Genomic DNA, 21,359 nt, shown 5'->3' with positions numbered 1-21,359 from the left:
AGGCAAAAATCTCCTGGATCCCAGGCCTGTAACCAATGCTAAAAAAAGAAATGACTTCATTCAAAAGCCAGTTGGTCCACTAGCTTCCAGAATAGGGGCAGCCAGTCCCTTGCTAGGAGGGAGGGCCCAGTTTGGAGTCTTGATTCCCCATTATTTGCTCTAGATCCAATGATTGGCAAAACTTTTTACATAAAGGACAGATAGTAAATAATTTTAGGCTTTGCTAGACATATAGTCTGAACTCCAAGCCCTGCAGCCACAGAGAACAAATGAGCATGGCTTTGCTCCAGTGAAACTTTTATTTACAAAACAGGTGAGAGGCCCAGTCTGGCCCTGGGCTTATTTGCTGGGTTTACAAACCCTGCTAACTCCTAGGCTAGATGGTTGAAATGTCTGTTGTGAAATGTTGGAGAAATGGGCTTGTGTGATTTCAAGAGTAATCTTAAATCACCAGGATGGCTACATTTGGTATGGATAGTATAGGGGTTGAGGCACTCTGTTAATTGACACTCTGGTGTCAATTAGCTACATAGAAGATTCCATTCCACAGGCCAGACTTCAGCCTCAGCCATTTAGCACGCACAGGTTCCTACCATAGGTTTCAGGGTGACCAAGCCAGACAGTGCACATACTTTCCTACCGTCTCATCACTCTAATGGGAAAACAATGTGAGGCCCTGCTGATGAGAGTCAGTGCACCATCTTTAAAAGCCCTGAGTGAGGAGGAGTCAAGCTACCTCTCTAGGGGTAGGACCTAGAGAGCTGTCTTTCTGGTATACTGTCAGATTTGGGATTCACTGCCCAGGAATCCCCATTTTCTGATGCCAATTTCAACAACCCTCATGTAAGCCCTAAACCAGGCCTGGTTTGGCACTAAATTTTTAGTGAAGTGTTGGACAAGTCATTTAATCTCTCTGCTCATATACTGAATACTATTCTATGAGGCCCTGAGGATACAGAGATGGATACAACAAAATTCTAGTGGGGTAGGCTAATAGGTAAATTATACTAAAATATGGTGAAACACAGGCTACAAATGGGTGCATCATTCAGGATGCAGAATGGGTGTTTCCTAAGTGAACAAGAAAAGAGGAGTTAAATCTAAATAGAGATAGAACAGAGGAGATGAAGCCAAGGAACCACTGGTAAGACAGATGGAGAAGGGTGTGTTTGAGGGAAGCTGGAGGTCAGCAGGGATGCATTACTCAGGGTGCAGAGGCCAAACTAAGGAGACAGGAACGAATTGATGTGCAGTGGAGAGCCACTAAAAGGTTGGAAGCAAGGGAGTGATAGAATTTGACTGAAATTGGAGGAGAATATAACATGACCTGTTTTGGAAAATCGGCTTCATGCTAAGCTTCTATGTCCTAGAACTTTGTGTGATTAAGAATGTTGATATTTGTGGCAGTTACTGAGCATCAGCTATGACTTTATAAATTAACTAAGTTTGGTCTCTCCCTGGTGATGTCATCAGCTAACTAGCAAGCAGGTAAATCATTGTCAAACTACAAAGCAGTCTTAACTTTGAGGAGGGCCTTTATAGGGTCCCTGAGACCTGGAGGTTTAGAGGGCCTGACTTCTGTGGCATTGTTTTGGGGCGGGGGGGGGGGGGCTGGGATTAAATCCAGAAGTGCTTTATTGCTGAGCTACATTTCCAGTTCTTATAATTATTTATTTAATTATTTTTTTAATATTTATTTTTTTTGGTGTTGATGGACACAACACAATGCCTTTATTTTTATGTGGTGCTGAGGATTGAACCCAGGTCCTGCCCGTGCTAGGCGAGCGCTCTACCGCTGAGCCACAGTCCCAGCCGCTTATTTATTTATTTTGACACAGGGTCTTGCTAAGTTGCTGAGGGCAGCTTTGAACCTGAGATTGTCCTGCCTCAGCCTTTCAAGTCACTGGGATTACCGAAGTGTGCCACTATGTCTGGCTTGTTCTCTGGCTTCTTGAGTGAGGCTCTCTGAACTGAAAGCTGGCATTTGCAGCCCGAGTTTTTTCAATTACTTATTTATTTTTTACAGTGCTGGAGATAGAACACAAGGCTTGCACCTCCTGTGAGCATTCTACCACTGTGCCACACCTCCAGCGCTTTAGTTTTTCTGTTATTTTTAAGGAAGGATGAATTGCAGAATTCAGGTGTTTTGGGTATGACCCTAAGGCTTGGGACAGGGCCAAGTGAAGGGGGAAATAAGTAGCTTTCATAGTCTTCATTTAGGGCTTACATGAGGGTAGTTGAAATTGGCATCAGAAAATGGGGATTCCTGGACAGTGAGTCCCAAATCTGACAGTATACCAGAAAGACAGCTCTCCAGGTCCTGCCCCCAGAGATTCCTATTCAGTAAGTTTGAGTGTGTCCAGTCAGGGCCGTGTCTGGCTAATGGAAGCAAATCAGTTAGGACACAAGGCTTAAGGCAGCACCTGCTCTCAGGCTGTACAAGAACAGGGTCAGCACTGCAGGGTGCCTTCTTAAAGTTTGCCTTAAAGTTCTTAAAGTTAGCTCTCTTCTTCTAGGGCTTCTCTTGCCCTAGTCCCAGCCCTACTAGGGATCTATTTTAAGGAGCTTCCCTCCCTTCCCCATTCAGATGCAACTGTACTAATAATGTAGGACCAATGATGTTAGTACTTGGATGATTCCTACATATGCTGTCCCCATTGCCTACTATCTGCCATCTAGCCCTCCCTTTCCACTCATGGTAACTCTCTAGAGGCCCCAAAGCGTGGTTTTGACTGGCATTTGTTTAAAAGCAGAAACTGTTCTTTGGAGGCCTTCAAATGATGGTAAATAGTCATCCTTTCACTATTTACTAAAGCCTGCGTGCAGGCACTGTGCTGGACACTTTTGATATGAATCACATCTTTGTCTCATACCACCCCAGAGAGAGATGGACCACTATTGTTCCCATATTCAGATGAGGAAAGTGAGGCTTAGATGGTTTGAGTTGACCAGGGAGACCCAGCTAGTCAATGGAAGAAGCAGAAATCAGGCCTGATCCCAGTGCCCGTGCCCTTCAGTGCTCCGTCACGCAGCCTATTTCTTGCTCTGAATTAGCCCCAGAACTCAGCCCAGGCCCTTCTCTTGGTCCCTCTCAGGCTCTCTGCCTGGCTTTGAAATCTCCAGGAAGCCTTCTGTTGCTGGGGCTTTACACTCAGACCTAGCGTGGCACCCCAGATTTCTTCTGCGTTTTTGTGTGTTTTAAAATAGGGTTTTCTGGCCGGGGGTGCCCTGGCAAACAAGAAAGAGGGGAACAGGAGCACAGGTGATCCTCAGCAGGGACGGGTGTTGTCCTTTCCTAAGCTGTTTGCTGATTAACTCCCTTTCTCTCCTGGAACCAGACAAGAAGAGGAACTCAGATGTCAGCAGTGTTTAGAAGCCCTCAATAAACCGTGATCCAACTAGGTCAGGGGGAATGACCCTGTGCACAGGCCCTTATTTTTTAAGTCTACCCCCCAGGGACAAGTGTGCCCCAGCTCACTAGAGTAGAGTTCACAGCACTGGTGGGAGGGATCCCTTCCCTCCACTAAAGGGGGTTAGCTTTGTTTGAAGCGCATACCTGCCTATTCAGTCCCTTCCTCCTGGCCGTCTGGCCAGGCTCGGGCTGGTGTTAAGTTGCCCCAAATACCCAGTCTCCTATTTCACATCCTCATGCAGAGATCCCACAGCCAAGGTGCCCTTTCAGCTTAGCTTTCCCACTGGCAGCTCACTGACAGATTAGCTCCTCACAGGAGGGAAGGGGAGAGTGGAGATATGGGCAAAGCCCCAAGCAGACCCCCTTGTCAGCGGGCACAGTGAGCCCTGTATCTCCCCAGTGTTGTGTTGGGTGGGGCAGGCCTGGGTGCTGGCCTGCTGCCTGGCCCCAGGCCTTTACTGGCAGATGGAACTTGGCTTGGCTGGGGCCCAGTGGTACATATGCTTAGGCTTTACCTTAGGGTGGAAATTGGAGGCTGAAAGTTTGTAAGTGTCAAGAGACAAGGAAACTCTGTTTGATGTGTGGGCTGGGAGAACGCAGGGGCTGCCTGAGCCAGGCTCTGTTGCTATATAATCTGCCCCGGCCATGCCAGACTCCTGTTCAGACCTCTCAGAAATGTTTCTTTCCTTGGGCTGGATTGAACTGAGGCCTGAACGCTGCTAGGCGGGAGAGGGAAGGAGCCAGTGGACAAAATGTTCCTGTGCTTGGATGGGCCAGCCCCAGTACAGGCTGGGTTCTTGGGAATTGAGATGAAACGTCTCCCCTTTCTGTAGCCATTCCACGTATTGAGTAATAAATGAGGTTATTGCCCAGATGAACTGGTTTTAATTTACCTTTCTGAAGTGATAAATGTGGGTAAATCAAAATGAGAGTGAAGAGGAGGCTTGCACAGAGCACCCTCTGCAGTCCTGCTTCTTTGGGGGAATTACCATATACTCCAAACCTAAACTCCACTTCTTCTTCCCTGTCACTTACAACCAAGGCTCATACATGGAACCTAGTTATAGGGCTTATCAAGGTCTGTGGAGTTGGCTGATATTCCAGACTGTCTCAGATTGTTTCCCCAAGGTGTAATGTTCAACCATGGCTTCCAAAGATGACACTGTGGGTACGTGCCAGAGTGACAGAATCCAAGAACTGGGCTTCCATGTGTAAGTTGGTCTTGACTATCCAGAGACTATTTTAAAATGTGTACAGAAAGGTAGCAATTAAATGTTTGTCTTGGTATAACACTGGCCTCTGCATTCTCCCAGGAGCCCTAGCTAGGGAAGATGATTAAAAATAGATCTGAGTAGCACTTCCTGCTTGGCAGATGGCTGATAGCAAATGCTAGGGCTTGCGGCTGACCTTTCCTTTCTGAAATCTGCTCTGTGTTTCCATGATGCTAATTGAGTCCTTCTCTAGACATAATCAAAGACTCTTTAGCTGGCTGCAAAAAAGCCGTGGCTTGCTGTCCAGGCTGGCCCCGTTCACAGAGCAACATGAAAGTGCTGGAATTTGCTTGGGAACACCCACTCTGAGGTCCAACTGGCTGGTCCTTGTTTAAAAACTAACAAGTTCTGCTTTCAAATCTACTGCCCTTCTGTTAAGGATCCCACACCCCCTCCACCCCCACCAGTAAGGAAAGATTATGGGATAGGGTAGGGAGAAGAATGCCCTGAGTTTAGTTGTGTATACAATAGACAGTGCTCACACAGCAAAGTAGGAAGATGGCTAAAAGTAGCAGGGGTTTGTGAGAACTGGGTTCTGGGAGTGCTTCTACTTGGTCCATTCCTGAGTTTCCTCACCTTTAAAATGCAGATAATATTACCTGTGTATCCCCCTGGGTTGTTGGGAGAAGCAAAAGGAAAGAGTGCTTAGGACAGTGCCCTGAGGCCATCAAACTAGAATATATAAGATAACATTTTTTGTTTTATTATTTCATGAAAATCCATTTGGACTAGTATAGCCTGTCTGTATTCCCATCTCTTCCTAGGGGAGATTATCATCAAATATATATTATGTCTAGGTATACTAATTAGAAAATAGATGTTAGTAGATCAGAATAGTGTCAGATAACTACATCCTCTGTGGTACCCAGCAAATCTTGGTATATGTCTGTCCATTAAATATTGGTTGTTTTCTAATCATGGAGTCCCAATATTTGTTCATGTGACCACACCTTCCTTTCCTTTTCCCTCCCTCTCTTCCTCCCTCCCTTTCTTTCTTGCTTGCTTTTTTCTTATTGCAGCACTAGGTATTAAATCTAATGTCACTCTGCCTCTGAGCTACATCCCCATTCCTGACTCCCGACTTTTTTTGAGACACGGTCTCACTAAGTTGCCCAGGCTGGCCTCAAATTTGATCCTCCTGTATCAGTCTTCTAAGTAGCTTGGAGAAGATAAGAATCTTAAGGAATCATCAGATAAGATGGATCAGCCAGTGAACAGAAAAGACCTGCTTTTTACATATATAAACAGGAAATTTAAAAACATGAGAGAAGAGCTGTAACTCTGAGTCAAAAACATTCATTTTATGTGTGAGGCATTATTCTCTTGAGAATATGGACTCACAGAATGTTCACCCTTGTAATACTCAACCCCCTCATTTCACAGATGACACAATCCCGGTTCAGAGCATCAGGGATCTGCCCAAGGATAGTTGGAGCAGATTATCTAGCCTTGCCTGGCAGGGGTGGGGTTGGGTAGGCTGCTTATTCTTATCTAGTTATGTTCCATTTGTAGAGGGAATACCAAGAATCAACAGTGCCCAATTTTTGCACCCTGGTAAGTACCCTATCCTCAAGTCTTTCTGATATTTACATGCTCTTTTTCAGAAAAGCTCTTTGTGATTTCTTCAGTCCCTCCATGACTCTTAACTACCATGACCCTTTTTAAGCAGGGTGGTCTCTTCCTTCCTAACTACCTCATCTCACCACTCTTAAGCATGGTCCTGAGGGTATATGTACACAAGGGTTAAAGGTGGATGTATGCTAATGTGCTCATCAGAGGAAAGCTGGACAACTGTGCCATGCGGAGGAGAATACATCAGTCAACCTAATTTCCTTTGTAAGTGCAGCCTGAAGCTCAATTAATTGTTGTCAATAAGGCCTTGTGCTTTGGTTTGCATTTATGGGAAAGAGATGTTAAGAACATCTGGAGAACACCTTGTCGTATGAAATGAAAAATAAGACATAGACGATGGTGGTGAACATGGTCAGGGAGATGCAAAACCAAGACACATGCAGAAAATTAGAAGGAACTAGTAGAAGGAAAGTAGATAATGTCATCCCATTTCACAGATGAGAAACTTGAGTGGTGATGAGAACCAGGAACACATGGCAGAGAAAATGTAAGAACTAGGGATTGAATCTAGTTCATAGAACTTTAATGGCGATACATTCTGAGAAATATGCTCCCAGGTAATTGTACTGTACTTACATAGAACCTAGATGGCTGTGTATCACTAGGTGATGTGATGTTATGGGACCCCCATTGCATATTTATGGTCCATTGCTGACCCAAAATGCTGTTGTGTGGTGCACGACTGTACTTAATTCTTTCATTATACCAAGCTACTGACTAGGAGAAGTTGAGTCCATAGAAGGAAATGTTGGTGTGAGCAAGAACTTTTTAAGCTATGACCCAAATAGTTAATAGGGCAAAAGGATCTAAAGGTGGAAGATTTCAGGGAGCTCCATGGAGACAGAACTCAGCTCATGTAAGGGATTTGGCAGCATCAGGATGATTGGCAATATAACCGTCTTCCCCAGGAGGTAGTGAGTTTTCTATCCCTGAAGGTATTAATAGAAGAGCTTGATAGAAATGAGGACAGGAACCATGCTTCAGGTGAGTGATTAATCTTTAGGAGTCCTGCAAATCCCAATAGTCTGTGAGTCTATGAAACTGAAACTGGATAAAGTCATATGTACACTTTAAGATCCTCAACTCTATACCCCAATTGCAGTTCACTGTATGATATTCCCTCAGATTTGGTTACTTAAACATCTTTAAGCCAGGCTTGGTGGCCCACACCTGTAATCCCAGTGGCTCAGGAAGCTGAGGCAGGAGGACCACAAGTTCAAAACCAGCCTCAGCAAAATCGAGGTGCTAAGCAATCCAATAGGGCTGGGGATATGGCTCTGTGGTTGTGACCCCTGAGTTCAATTCCTGGTACCCACCTCCCCCACCCAAAAAAAAATCGTTAAACTTTCTAGTTCTCTAAACATTTTTCTTCTAATTATTGTTCACCATGAAGTCCAGGTGCCAAAGAAAGAAGGAATTTCAAGGGGCTTCCTAAGTTTTGATTTTTTTTTCTTTGAAAGTTGTGAAATAAGAACCATTCATTCATTTGTGTGGCAGTGAGCTGGAAAAGCTGTTTTTAGTCTGGGACTCAGAATATTCTCTTGGTGATCCTCAGTCTCAAACATTGAAGGTCTCCAAATTAAGTTTTTTTTCCATTCACTCAAAAATGACCAAGCTCTGATGAAGTGATTCATTGTAACACAACTCACAAGAAGCTAATTGGTAAGCCAGAATTCTAATTCATTGATTTACAGTGGAGCACATAATCCTGAAAGCTCAACCTGTGTGTTATCTTCCTTGAAGGTAAACCCACTGGAATGAGAGAATTAAATTTAGACAGTTGCTAAGTAAATATAGAATCAGAGAAGAGGAATTTGAATGACCTACGAGATTTTCATCAGTACAGACAGATTGATCCATCCTTCTTCATTAAAGAGACAGATTTTTCCAAGTGAATACCCTCTAGAAAAAACTTGGGACTTGAAGTTGAAAGCCTTAGGTGTAGGTTCTGACCTTGACTTACGAGTTGTATAAAACTGGGAACTGACTTTAATAGCTCTGGGCTTCACTTTCTCCTCTTGTTTTGGAGGTGAAATCATTAATATGGGAGAAAGTGCTTTGCACATTCTGACATATTTGTGACCATTTTAGTCTAACTCTTGCGCAGTGTCCTTTTTAGGAAGTTGCTTGGACAACACCCTTGTTACCCCATCTTCATTTTCCCCTGGACTTTGGAGTGAGACTCTGTGGACCTGCATGTTTCCTAACTTCTTTGTTTTACTTTCTTCATCTGCAAAATAGGGAAGGCGATTGAACCTTCTAGCTTGAGTTCTTGAGATTAAACAACTGCTCTGAATTGCAGTTTGAATCCTATTTGGTACATAGTTAAATTCCCCATATCAGGATGAGCCATTATTTTTTGTCTTTTTACAATTAACAGTCTATTTTAAAGAGTCACCTCAGTCTCATCTCCATTTTCACTGTAGTCATTGCTTGTTTGCCAATATTTAGAAGGCAGTTCCTTCCATAGTACAGGCTGCAGCCATGAAAGATAGCCTTCTCTGCCCTTTTTTCTTTGGGTGCAAGGAAGGACTTATTATTTTGAGTGTCTGTAGGTTTTACCCACTGACTCCATAGATATCCTTTATATTATATGGATATTTTTATTTGCCAACACACTGATAGCTTTGGAATCAGGAGTACTATACTAAAATACAAATCAGGAAATCGGAATTTGTGTTCCCAGGCATATTAATTTGCATTGTCTTTTGAATAATAGCAACTTTGAATTGTTTTCAAAGGCCTGACAGCTTTGAGCGAATTTGAGCTCCAATAGGAAAGCCTTCTTAAAATTTTATTTTATTTTTTTTAAGAGAGAGTGAGAGACAGAGAGAGAGAGAGACAGAGAGAATTTTTTAATCTTTATTTTTTAGTTTTCGGCGGGCACAACATCTTTGTATGTGGTGCTGAGAATCGAACCCGGGCCGCACGCATGCCAGGCGAGCGCGCTACCACTTGAGCCACATCCCCAGCCCCTTCTTAAAATTTTAGTTCTCTATTTGAACTGCAAAGAGCCCAGCTCTGAAGGGCTGAGTGAGTGCTCTTACCTCCTAATCCTACCACCCCCAGTTTCTAACTGGGGAGCCAGCCTCCCCAAACAGACCTAGTGAGACTGACAGGTCAGCCTTTGTTCTGCAGAGAATGGGGTTGTCTGATTATGGGTCTTCTCCACTCTTCACTCCTGAAGAATGCATGTTTTCTAGGCCTCAATCCCTGTGGAGAGGGAGGAGGGGATGCAGGATGTAGACAGCTGGCAGCATCTGTTTTCCCTCTGGCCCCAGGTTTCCATTAGCATCTACCATCCTAACCTGCTGCCGCAGACTAGAGAGGCTTATCCTGCCCTCCAGACTATGCAGTGCTCCCATTTGACACCATGAAAGCCTGTGAATGTGTGAAAAGAAACAAACATTTATTAAATGCCTTTTATGAGCCAGGCCCTACTAAATATACGCACACTCACTTAATCTCCATGACATCCCTCTGGAGTAGGGCATCGTGGAAGAGGCATTGTTCTTCCCATTTGTACACAGGGCCCTGGGGGTCTCAGAAAGATGAAGTGACTTGCCCAAGTTACATAGCTGGTGAAGGCTACCGTCCAAGGCCTCCAAGACTCTAAAGCTGCCTTTCTTATGGACATCAGCAGACAGGATACCACCAGGGAGCAAGCTTTGAAGGATCTTTCCCATTCCCTAAGCCCGGGTCTGAAGGTGGGCGGTTTGTGTAGGCAGTGGGAATGTATATCGAAGGGTCTGATTGTTCAGTGGCTTGGGTCTCAGAATCTTCCCTGTTCAGCAATAAAATGTGACACCCAGGTCCCCTTACCATCTTTTATTTTTGCAATTCTAGGCATCATGAATGCTCCCATGCCCTTGGAATTTTATGACTCCACAAAGCAGATATTTCCTCCTTTAGAGTCAGCCCCTTCCCTGCCCCTCCCTCCATCTGTTTAGGGAATGTGAGGGTAAATGGAGACCTACTATAGCCCAAAGACCTGGGGAGAGGGCCTTAAGAAAGTCACCATTCTCCCTCTCGAAGCACACATGGCTTTTTACTAGATAGGTATGTGAAAGCTTTTGGCAAGTCATTAACACATACAAATGGCTTTATTTTATCCCTGTCTTTTTTCCTAGTGACCTATGTCCCAGTGTGGAAATCACAGTCAGGAAATTCTTTCTTTTAATTAACCGGTCTCTTTTATTCCACCTAAGTCCATTTCCTCTTGTTCTTATTGTAGAGAAGATGGAAGAAATCCCCTTTAGTCTTCTTTCCTCTTAGCTAAGCAGTCAGTTTCTTAAAATTGCACTCATGTTCTAATTCTGGAAGCCTTCATCATTGTTCTTTATTATCACTCTTCTCACTTTCTCCATATGTTTCCTCAAGGGTAAAATCCAAGCAGAATCCAGTGCTATTTTGCTTGGGTTTCAACCCTTTGGAATTGACCCTAAAAAACCTCACAGGCCTAACCATAGTCAGAAAAGAATGGGAAAGAATAAAGACTGATCTGACTCTTGCTTGCAAAATGTTAGATCTGTTGAATTGCGGGGGGGGGGGGGGGGCAGCCAACATCCCAGGTCAAGGACCTACAAATCCTCCTTTGTATCTCTACCTAAACACTTCTGCTACCTTCCCACTAAATGCTAAAAAGTGCTTAGAAGGAGATCAATTGTAACCATCCATTAAAACTGTATGGTGCCTTGTACGAATCTATAGAGACAGAAAGTAGATTTGTGGTTGCAGAAGATGGAAACAAGGGAAATAGAGGGTGAGTGCTAATGGTGGGAGATTTCTTTTTGGAGAATGAAAATGTTCTGGAATTAGGGGTAATGGTTGCACAACCTTGGATCTACTGAATTGAGTACATTAAAAGAATATTGATGGGCTGGGGTTGTGGCTCAGTAGTAGAGCATTTGCCTAACATGTGTGAAGCCCTGGGTTCAATTCTCAGCACCGCATATAAGTGAATGAATAAAATAAAGCTCCATCATTATCTAAAAAAGTATATATAATATTGATAATGTAAATTATACCTTAATTTAAAAAAAACCCCAAACTCTCAACTTTACATTATATCAGTTCTTTTTTTTTTCTCCCTTTTCTTTTTGCAATACTGGGGATTAAACCCAGAGGTGCTCTACCACTGAGCTACACCCTTTTGCTTTTTATTTTGAGACAGGGTTTTATTAAGTTGCCCAGACTGTCCTTAGACATGCAATCTTCCTGCTTTAGCCTCCCGAGTAGTTGGGATTACAGGCATGTGCCATCATACCTGGCCCAATATAGTTATCTTTTTTTTTTTAAACAAATCTGGTATGAATGAGATTACTATTTTAATGTGCCCATTTTTACACATTAGGAAATTGAGAGGCCCAGAGAAGCTATTTGGCTTGCTCATTAGTAACATAGCTGGTATATGGCTAAATCAAGATTCAAACCCTGGCAGCCTGACTCTTTGAAGCCCAGGAAATTAATGCCATGTAGAAGAATGATAGGTTAGAGAAGCAAGTGCCAAGTGCTTTTCCAGGGGTGGATTCACAGAATATTGTAAATGGAAAGTATCAATAGGGAGCTTTGTTCCCATATCTATCTATCTCTCTCTCTCTCTCTCTCTCTCTCAACACTTGAGATGCAAAGAGAGGAAGCTTTACCTTTTGGCATGATAGGAAAGAAGGAGCAAGACCAGAGTCACCAAAGAAACAAAGTTTGAAGGACCGAATAAGTTAAGGGTCATCTTTCTCATCTCTTTTCCAGGTTCCTGAAAAGGAGAGATGGGAACCTGTTTACTCTGCACCTTGTTTTACTTATTGTGCTTTACAACCCTATTAAAAAGACATGGTTTCCATTTATAGATGCAAAACATGCGGAAGCTGAGAAAGATTAAATAACTCTTCCAAAGTTCAGTAGCTAGTAAGCCAGGATTTGAACCTGACTTTTCTGATGCCAAGACAAGATCCTTATACCCTGTACAAAGATGCAAGGGGTCATCTAGCCTCCAGATATCACAGCAGGTGAGGCAGGTGGACCTCTGCTTCCCTCGTCTCCCTGTGCAACTCCTGAGCACATGATAAGCTGAGTATGGTTGGCTTTTCCTCATGAGCGGAGGGGCTGTGTTCTTGTCCTGGAACCTCTGTGCTGTGAGGAGTCTGACCAAGTGAGCAGGACAGCAAGGTGAGGACCTGCACCTATCACAAAGGGGCAGGAACTCACAGGCTTCTCTGTCACTGCCTCCCACCAAAAGTATTCACTTTTCAATGGTTCTCCTGCTTTAAAAGGGAGCTGCTGCCTTCCAGACATTCAAAGGGTCCAGAAATTGGTGGTTTTGGCTACTAAACAGGAAACTCTAAGCCCTTTCCGTTCCTTTGAGCTGGCTGGAAGGGCTGGGCCTGGAACCACTACTTTAAAGGACAGAAGAAAAGTTTTGTGTGGTTTTAAAAAACAAAGCAGGAAAGCCTTTCCTGGAGGCCTGCACACCAGCCTCGGTTGATACACAACATGGGAAAGAACCGCCTTGTTGCCTGGCAGTAATGACAGCAAACAAACATGTCTGACAGTCTGTTTGGCATCTCCGGGTCTGAAATTCTGTTTGCTTCATTCTAATTGCTTCCTTAACTTCCTTTCAGTCTTCCCACCTTCAGTACCACCCTCACTCAAGGGAGCACCAGCCTGTGCCAGGTTGCGCCAGCCTGGGCTGGGCCCCACAGGATACAGTGGCCCCGCAGGGACTGTTGTCTGTGTCTGTTTGCAAGATGCCTGTTGTTCTCAGTGGCTGTTTTTCCCATCATAAATGTCGACTTGGCAGGGGCCCCAGGGTGGAAGCCTTGGTGGAGGAGCTTCCAGAGCTCTGCCTCAGAAAGCGCAGCTGGTTCTGAGTGCCAGGCTCAGGAAAAGAGGTTTGTGAACACTGCCTCTTGGTGGGTACTTGAGGAGGTCTTGCTGCCACAACAGCCACGACTAGGTTCAGCACCCTTGGCAGAGTGTGGGCCCCTGCCAGTAAGCTCTCGTAGAACAGGCCTGGAGGAACTGTAGTGCCCCTGCCTGGGAGGCGCCTCTGGGCCTGGCCGGCCTTTTTCTTCTGCCGTGCACCCTCCCCTCACCCCTTCTCTCTCTCTAGGAATTCTAATCTGTGTCAGGCCAGAGAAAGTCACTTCCAGGCTGTGCCCTGAAGCCAAGTGGATCCCCAGGGCAGCAGCCTATCAGTAAAAGGCTTGAGTACATACTCTAATACACACAAAACTACCTATCAATTCCATATGTAAATTACTATGTGATATGTACTGAGAGAGGTTAAGTAACTCTTCCAGGTAATTAGTAAGTTTTAATTTTTTTTTTAATTTTTGATTTTTTAGTTATAAATGGGCATGATATATTCGTTTATTTTTATGTGGTGGTGAGGATCCAACCCAGTGCCTCACATGTGCAAGGCAAGTGCTCTGCCACTGAGCCACAGCCCCAGGCCGTTTAGTAAGTTTTATAAACATAAAAGAAAAACTGAATGAATTTGTATATATAATTATAAAAAAAGTCAACAATTATAAAATTGTTTTGATGCTCCTTTTGTTTAAATAGTGATTTTTACATAATTGCTTTTTAAGTCACAAAAATTATTAAGAAATGAAAACTTTGACAAATGCAAGTTTGCTACAGAGCACAAGCTTCAGGTACTTTGCTGTAGGTCAACCACCTCTGTGGTGCTCTGTCCCATTCTAAAAAATTGCAAAGATCCTGCTATTTAAGGCTCTTTTTATCAGATCAGATTCATGACTGACATACTATAGCAGAGAAAAAGCAGTATTCACAATGTGCTAAAAGCAAAGGCAGAAGAAGAGTGCCACTGTCACCCTTCCTTCTTGATTCCTGGATGTACAGCCCAGGGAAGGCACCAGTGGCAATATGTACAGTTTTTTTGGTGGTGCAGGGGATTGAACCCAGGGTCTTATGCATGCTCTACCACTGAGCCACACCCTCAGTCCACCTTGTTGTAACTGCTTAGTGAAACTTAATTTTGTAGATACAAATAGATAAAAATTCTAGTATTTTCTCCTTGCTCTGGAGAATCATCTTACAAATCTTCTGGGGATACTGCTGCCCTGGAAAATCTCAGTGTTGCTTCTCCCTGCATTCCCCATTGTGTCTAGTGGACAGCAGAGGATCAGTGAGTGTTTGAGAAATAAGTGAATATGTTCTTTAGGGTCATTTCCTGTCATGGATGGAATACCCCTGTTGCTTCATGTCATTTTACCGTCTGTTCTCTTCTAGGATTTGTTTTCCTGTAGCCACCTTTTTCCTAGTGGTGAACTTGAAGGTCTTAGCAAATGTGTTTTAGAGGATAGTGAACCTGATTACATATAATTTAGAACCATGAATTCATAAAAGAATATAATTTTGGAGCTGGAAGGAGACTCTGAGGTCAAAATCTTACATTAAATAATCAAACCAAAAATAAACTCTGGTATATCCATAGAATGGAATGCTGTTCAACAATAAAAAGGGGATGAACTATTGATTTATAGAAAACCTGGATGAATCTTAAAGGAATTGTGCTGAGTGAAAGAACCTGATTTAAAAAAAAAAAATACTACACACTCTATGATTTCATTTATATGACATTCTAGAACCTACAAATGAGTGATTGAAAGCAATGGTTGCCTGTGTGTCCCAACTGGGAAGGAGAAGAAGAGGAAAGGGGAGGCTGGAATGGGGATGTTTGGGTGTGATAGATAACCTATAATCTTACTATGGATTATAGTGATATCACAGGTATGTGCAGATATCAGAACCAGAAGTGTTCAATGTATTCTTTAAATATGTAGTTTATTATACTTCAGACCTTGATACAATTGTTTTTTTTAATAAAAAAAAATTAGAAGTAGTTCTATCTGGATTAAATATTAAATGCATATTGTATGCAAGATTCAAATATGTGTTAAGGGTTCAGAGAGATTGGAGACATGGCTCAGGCCTTCAGGAAGCCCACAACCTTGTGAGGGAATTAAATAGACAATTTAAATCCAGGATATTAAATGCTGAGAAAAAAGAAAACATGGGGAACAAGAGGGGTCCAGAACATGGCTGTCGATGGTGCTTCTTCCTAGGGAGGTTGGAAAGCCTTACAAAAGAGGAGCTGAGCTGAGGCTTAGAAGGGATAAGTTGGGAGAGCTTTCCCATCAGAGGAACCATCATCCATGGGCAAAGTTGGTGAAATGCACCGCATGTGGCTTATTTTGACTAGAGCAAAGGAAAGTAGCAAGAACAGAGACCAGAGGAGTGGGTGGAGCCAGAAATTGAAGCTTTGGCTGCCCTTGAAACCCTGGGGTGTCTTTGTGCTCCAAGGTTGAACTAACAATTTGTCCAAATCTAGGCCTGTGTTTGGGCTGGGGTTGTAGCTCAGTGGTAGAGCGCTTGCCTAGCACAGGTGAGGCCCTGGGTTCAATCCTCAGTACCACATAAAGATAAATAAAATAAAGGTATTGTATCCATCTACAACTATAAAAACAATTAAAAAAATCTAGTCTTATGTCAATGGGACATTGTCTATGGAAACATTTGGCATGGACCTCTAGGATTCATGTTTTAAGGCTGTGATACTCGGAGCTTCTCAGTTGTGCCTAGGAGGTCTTATGTTCCCCAGGGATCCCAAAAAGGAGAGAGTTTGTGCAGGTCTGGGCAGCAGCTGCGGAACATCTGCTTTCTCCTTGAAGCTATACCTGGCATGCCTTTGACTATTGGAGGCAACCAACACTCCAGCTGCTTTAGAGGCAGTTTTTGCCCAAGTAAAGAGTTTTGCCTTACTCGGTGGCTAGCAGCTCCAGTCTCTGCCATCCTGCACATCTGACAAATGACTGATTCATGCATAGTGATCTGTGCCCTGTCTGGTGTTTTTACCCTCTAGTCATTTATTAACTAGTCACCTCCAGATTTCTTCAGAGTCCCTTGTTTGTTTGTTTGTTTTTAGAGCTGTTGGTTTTAAAGTGGTTTTCAGAGCAGGCTTGGATGATACCACATTAAAAATGCAGACAGCAATGCAGAACATGGCTGGCTCATGTCAGCTAGACTTCTCAGTGTAACCAGAGGAGGAAAACATGGACAGGGCTTATGTTAATGGAAGTAGATGTCAGATTGCATGGCAAGCTCTGGCTCCTGTTTGTCCTTTCCCCTCACCATTCCCCAGCCGGAAGAAAGAAGCTAGAGGCTAAGATGGGATTACTGCCTAGTAAGCATTTCTGTGCTGTAGAGATCAAGTTGCTTACACCTCAGAAGGGGAGCTTCTATGATCCCATTTAGGAGGATGGTGGCTGTTGTGGCAGTTGGGATCCACAGAAAGGCAAGATGAGTGATAAATGGTTTGTTTGTTCTTTGCTGCCTTCAGTAGGAAAGGTCCAAAGGAACAAAGAAAGGTGCCTCTTACTGGTTTTCTATGTCCCAGCCAATGTGGGAAAACTGTGGCCAGCACAGATGGCTGAAATCAAGTAGCACTAGGAGAAGTGAATATGGATTAATTATCTCAAACGGATTAATCATCTCAGGCAACCTCAGTAGGGAAGCAGTTTTAGTGACATAGTGGGGTTTGGTATGCCCTGCCCCCCATCTTCTCACCTAAGCTGGTGAAATAGTGCAAATGTGGCCTTCTTCCCCCTCCTCATGCCATCTGCCAGCTAGTCTGTGAGCTGGCTTACTGTTCCCTTCTGTGTCAATCCTGGAAGGCTTTGTTTGTTATGATTTGGGGTTAGTTATCCAAATGGGTGGGTGAAATGGATATCTAACCATCCATTTGTTTTCTTGTATTTCAGTCGTTCCAAGGAAGTCAAGGACGAGCATACCTCTTTAACTCAGTGTGAGTGTCTCTGAATGGTGCATCCATTGTTTGGTGCAAATTTTGAGGGATGGGAAGAGCAACTCTTAACAATTCAACAGTGGACCCTGACTTCTGTAACAAAAACCCTGTGGAGTGTTACAACAGTCAGTAACCTTTGGGGATATTTCTCTTTCTTTCTTTTTTTCAACATCTCTGGCTGAAAATACTCTGTTCGCCACAGTGCCCCTAATAATCCCATAGGGAAGAAGCTGAGGAGTTTCTGAGGGAGCTTCAACATGGAAGTCTCATAGCCAGATGTGAGATTTGTCACTGTGGGGAGAGAGGGTGAAAAAGATCTCCACCAGGATCTGCTGAAGAACATAAAGATGGAGGGAAGGCTGAGTTAGGGAAGATCCTCTAGCCTCTACTAGAGGCTGTGACACAGCGTACGTACGCAGCCCATAGTCATCTCTGGATGTGTGATTTATAACATCTTCCTGGGAAAGGAAGGTGAAGCTTACATAGCCTTTTGAACTGTAAAATGGAAATCTAAGGCCTTCAGTTTGAAATAGGCGCTCTGTGAAGGAGTAGTATGTGCAATGTTCAGGATTCATTGTTATGATAAGGACAAGACTGTGTGGCATATTTGGCTTCATTTAGTCCTCAGTAAACTTTGAGGACCTGTGCCCATGACTTGGATTTCCTCCATTTAAGTCATGAGATTAAAAGCATTTGTTAGAAAAATGAAATCCTAAGCAAAGTTTCAATCAGGACTATCTTAGTAGACCCAGTGAATCAAATCTTGCAGGTCTGGAATTCATTGCAACTGAGATATTTCTGTGTGGCTACCTTTGGAGGGATGTTCTTAAGTTTTAAATGAGGTTCTTAGTGTTGACTTCCTTTGGGACAGCCTTGTCTGGTTGGATTTTTGCTGGAAGTTCAGCCTGAACAATGAATGATGTACTACATGTGACTAACTACCTGTTCTCCTGTTCTCTCTTTTGGCATAGAGTTAATGTGGGCTGTGGGCCTGCAGAGGAGCGAGTGTTGCTAACAGGACTACATGCAGTTGCAGACATTTACTGTGAAAACTGCAAAACCACTCTGGGCTGGAAATATGTAAGTATAATGGAGTTTGCTTGAGGGGCCTATGAAGAGACTAGCACTGGGCCTCACGTTAGAAGAATGCTCTTTTCTTTTGCTTCCTGTGGCCTTGTGTAAATATCCTTGACCAGGACAGGAAGCTGAGCAGTACCTGGTGCTGTCATCTATCTACAATACTCATTCCACTTCCAATTCATTGTTACACCTGTTCACTCATTCACACACACCCTTGTAGACTTAATAATATTAACAGCATATAACATTTGCTGACAGATGAATATATTTACTTTTCATCATCTCTAGAGGTTAGATGTTATTTTATCTCTATTTTCTGATTGGGGTACTGAGGCTGAGGAAGGTTAATAGTATGTCCAAGGTTATCCAGCCATCAAATGGCCAAAACAGGAAAGGAATCCATTGAGTTGTCTGACTACCAAGCTCTTAAATCACTGTACTTTGAAGAAGTGTAAATGCTCTGAGAAGATTGCCGAGGTCCTAGGTCATGTGCTGGGCATCATCAAACATTATCCACAAGTCCACTGTGGATATAGTTATGGCTGGACTCTCCCAGATGCACAATTCATTCTTTCAACATAGAAAATTAAGGTCCCTTTGGGACCTAGGAAGAGTGCATATTCTTTTGTCAGGGTAAGAGGAGGACAGGGATCTGTTATAAAGACCCTGGGGACTAGGCATTCTAACATGTACTGGGGTCACCAAACAACCATAAACATAGCCCCACTGTCCCTCTGGCTGGTGGCTAAGTACCATTTAGGTAGCTAGAGTCAGGTTCAGATTTGGGCTCTATCACTTATTTATTTGTCTGTGTGTCCTTAGGCAGCTATTTCATTCTCCTTACTCATAGAGTTTTTAGTGGTTTGAATAGAATAATGCTTTTGTAAAATACTTAGGTCATCACTTGGCATGTAGCTTATGTTAGTGAAGATAAGCTTACATTGTTGTTATTGGCAGATCTTTTTCTGCCAGCATTTGTACTTAACATGTATACCACAGTACTTTTTGTTTTGCCCTGTCATTTTGAGGATATTGAAAAATTGGTCTCTCTGTCATTGGGAGGGTGATTTATTCTATGTAAAATGTCTCAAATTCCCCATCCTGTCATGTGGCTTATGACCTACTATTGGTTTGGGAAGGAGCCCAAGGGAATAATCAAAACTACTGCAGGGTTAATGCTGTAGATTCATCAGTGGTAACAAGTGGAACACTCTGTGGGTTTGTAATAGTGGGGGTGTCTGGGACGTGGTAGGGAGGGTATATGGGAAATATCTATACTTCCTGCTCAATTTAGCTATGAAACTAATATGACTTGAAAAATAAAAAAATTATTGGGAAATAAATAAAATAGTATGAGCAATAGATGCCAGACACACATGTATAATTCCATTTAAATGACACTTGAAAATGTGCAAGTGATTTAAAAAGAAAATTAAAAACTGCCACAGGTGGAGTCTACAGCAGCATTTGGCAGAACTGCTTTCAGATTCAGTTTTTTGCATCTCCTTGGAAATGTTCAGTGCTAGGAAGAAAAACTCCAGACAGTATGTTTTGTGATGACAACATGGTTTAGGCGCTGCTTGTTGTTCATTGTGGGAGAAATTGGCCTTGGCCATTTTGCCCCTCTCACCATCACCCATCCCTCTGAGTGAGTGATGGTGGGGGCATGCACAGTTTTGTTTTTTACTAAAATATTTTGACCCTCAAAACAATCTTGTGATTATCCCCAATTGTGATTGAATAGAAAGTCAAGTGGTTAAGTGATTCTTCTCAAGGTGGAGTCATTGGTGATTTTGTAGACCCCAGTCCTGATATTTTGCAAGTGCCTTTGTGGCTCAGGGCAGTTGAATTTTCATTTTTTTTTTTTCCTTTTTCCTCCACCTGAACTCTTTATTGTGGAATGATATATCTATTTCCAAACCACTTCCTCTATTGTGTGTAAGTGTGCATGCCCCTGTGCACTTACACACACACACACACGGCACAGGGGTATAATGAAGTGTGAGGGAAATTGCTGCTGAGCCTATAACTATTCTCTCTTGGTTCCTCTCTCCTTCTATTTTGTGAATGATTCCTCTCAACAAGAGATTGAGTTCAAACTCTAGCTCTGAAACCCAAAAGTCTATGGTACTGTTCATGCAGAGCTGCAGGAACCCACCACATGGGCTTTAGTTTCTTAATTCCAGGGCCCTAGAGGAACAGCTGATGTCGCTGCTTCTGCACCTTGACCTTAGTCACGTGTCAGCTCTAGGGAGCAGTGTTCTCAGATAATACACCAGGATGTTCTTAGATGTCTGTTGCTGAAAATAAAATAACCATTTATCCTGAACCTGTGCGGGACTGTTTTCTGTGGGGCTTATTAATTGGGAGTGCCCGAAGTATTGTAAATTTAGAAAGTAACCTGCCAGGTGTTGAGGTTTCCCTCTGGAGACCTAGCAGTTGGCTAGGGCTTGAGGGCTGCCAGGTTCTTCAGCCTTGCATTTATAGAGCTCCTGTCTCCCTGGAGAAAGTCAGTGAAGGAAAAACATGCTTGACTTATCTGACAGGGAAACAGCAAGAACAAGGAAATAAGGCCGAGAGACCTATTTGGCCTCATAGTACCTGGTTTCTCTTCTCTTCCTGTCTTTTCTCTAAGGTTAACAAGTTCAGCTTAAAATTATAACCAGACTTTCCTGAGTTCCTAGAAACTAGCAGAAATGACATGGAAACTTTGTGGATAGATCTGGTTGGCATCAAGTTCCCCTGAGATTATATATTTATTTTTTTGTGCTACTGGGGATTAAACCCAGGGCCTCCTTGCATGCTAGACAAACACTCTACCACTGATCTACCTCTTCGGCCCTTTTTCTTTTTCTTCATAGGAATACTCTCACTCTTTTACCTTCACTGAATGTATACTTATTAATTCTGCAATTATTTAATTTATTTTTTAGTTGTAGATGGACACAATACCTTTATTTTATTTATTGTTATGTGGTGCTGAGGATTGAACCCAGTGCTTCACTTGTGCTAGGCAAGCACTCTACTGCTGAGCTGCAACTCCAGCCCTAGTAATTATTTATTAAAGATTTGATAGGTGCCTCAAAACTGTCTAGGGGACACAGCAATGAAATAAAACATGAACATGTCTGCCATC

The 21,359-nt window shown here is 43.1% G+C and overlaps 1 protein-coding gene and 1 long non-coding RNA gene across 7 annotated transcripts in view; one reads left to right on the top strand and one right to left on the bottom strand.

Annotated features, from left to right (window-relative positions):
• LOC308635743 overlaps nt 1-21,359 on the bottom strand; it is a 573,614-nt gene that overhangs the window by 244,218 nt on the left and 308,037 nt on the right. The gene's annotated exons all lie outside the window — the stretch shown is intronic.
• The window catches only part of YPEL2 (yippee like 2), a 61,496-nt gene that overhangs the window by 34,849 nt on the left and 5,288 nt on the right, over nt 1-21,359 (top strand). For 5 of the 6 annotated variants that reach the window (XM_081272306.1, XM_081272307.1, XM_081272309.1 and 2 more), the window contains exons 3-4: nt 17,100-17,143; nt 18,115-18,223. In XM_081272306.1, the coding sequence (XP_081128432.1) occupies nt 17,100-17,143; nt 18,115-18,223 (153 nt within the window). Of the gene's footprint in view, nt 1-17,099; nt 17,144-18,114; nt 18,224-21,359 lie in introns of those variants that run through there. The other variant, XR_014019465.1, reaches the window with a different exon arrangement.

The sequence above is a fragment of the Spermophilus citellus genome (assembly GCF_964194105.1).
Source record: "Spermophilus citellus genome assembly, chromosome: 17".
Taxonomy (NCBI): domain Eukaryota; kingdom Metazoa; phylum Chordata; class Mammalia; order Rodentia; family Sciuridae; genus Spermophilus; species Spermophilus citellus.
The sequence above is the reverse complement of the archived record's forward strand: the minus strand, read 5'-3'. Positions and strand labels throughout refer to the sequence as shown.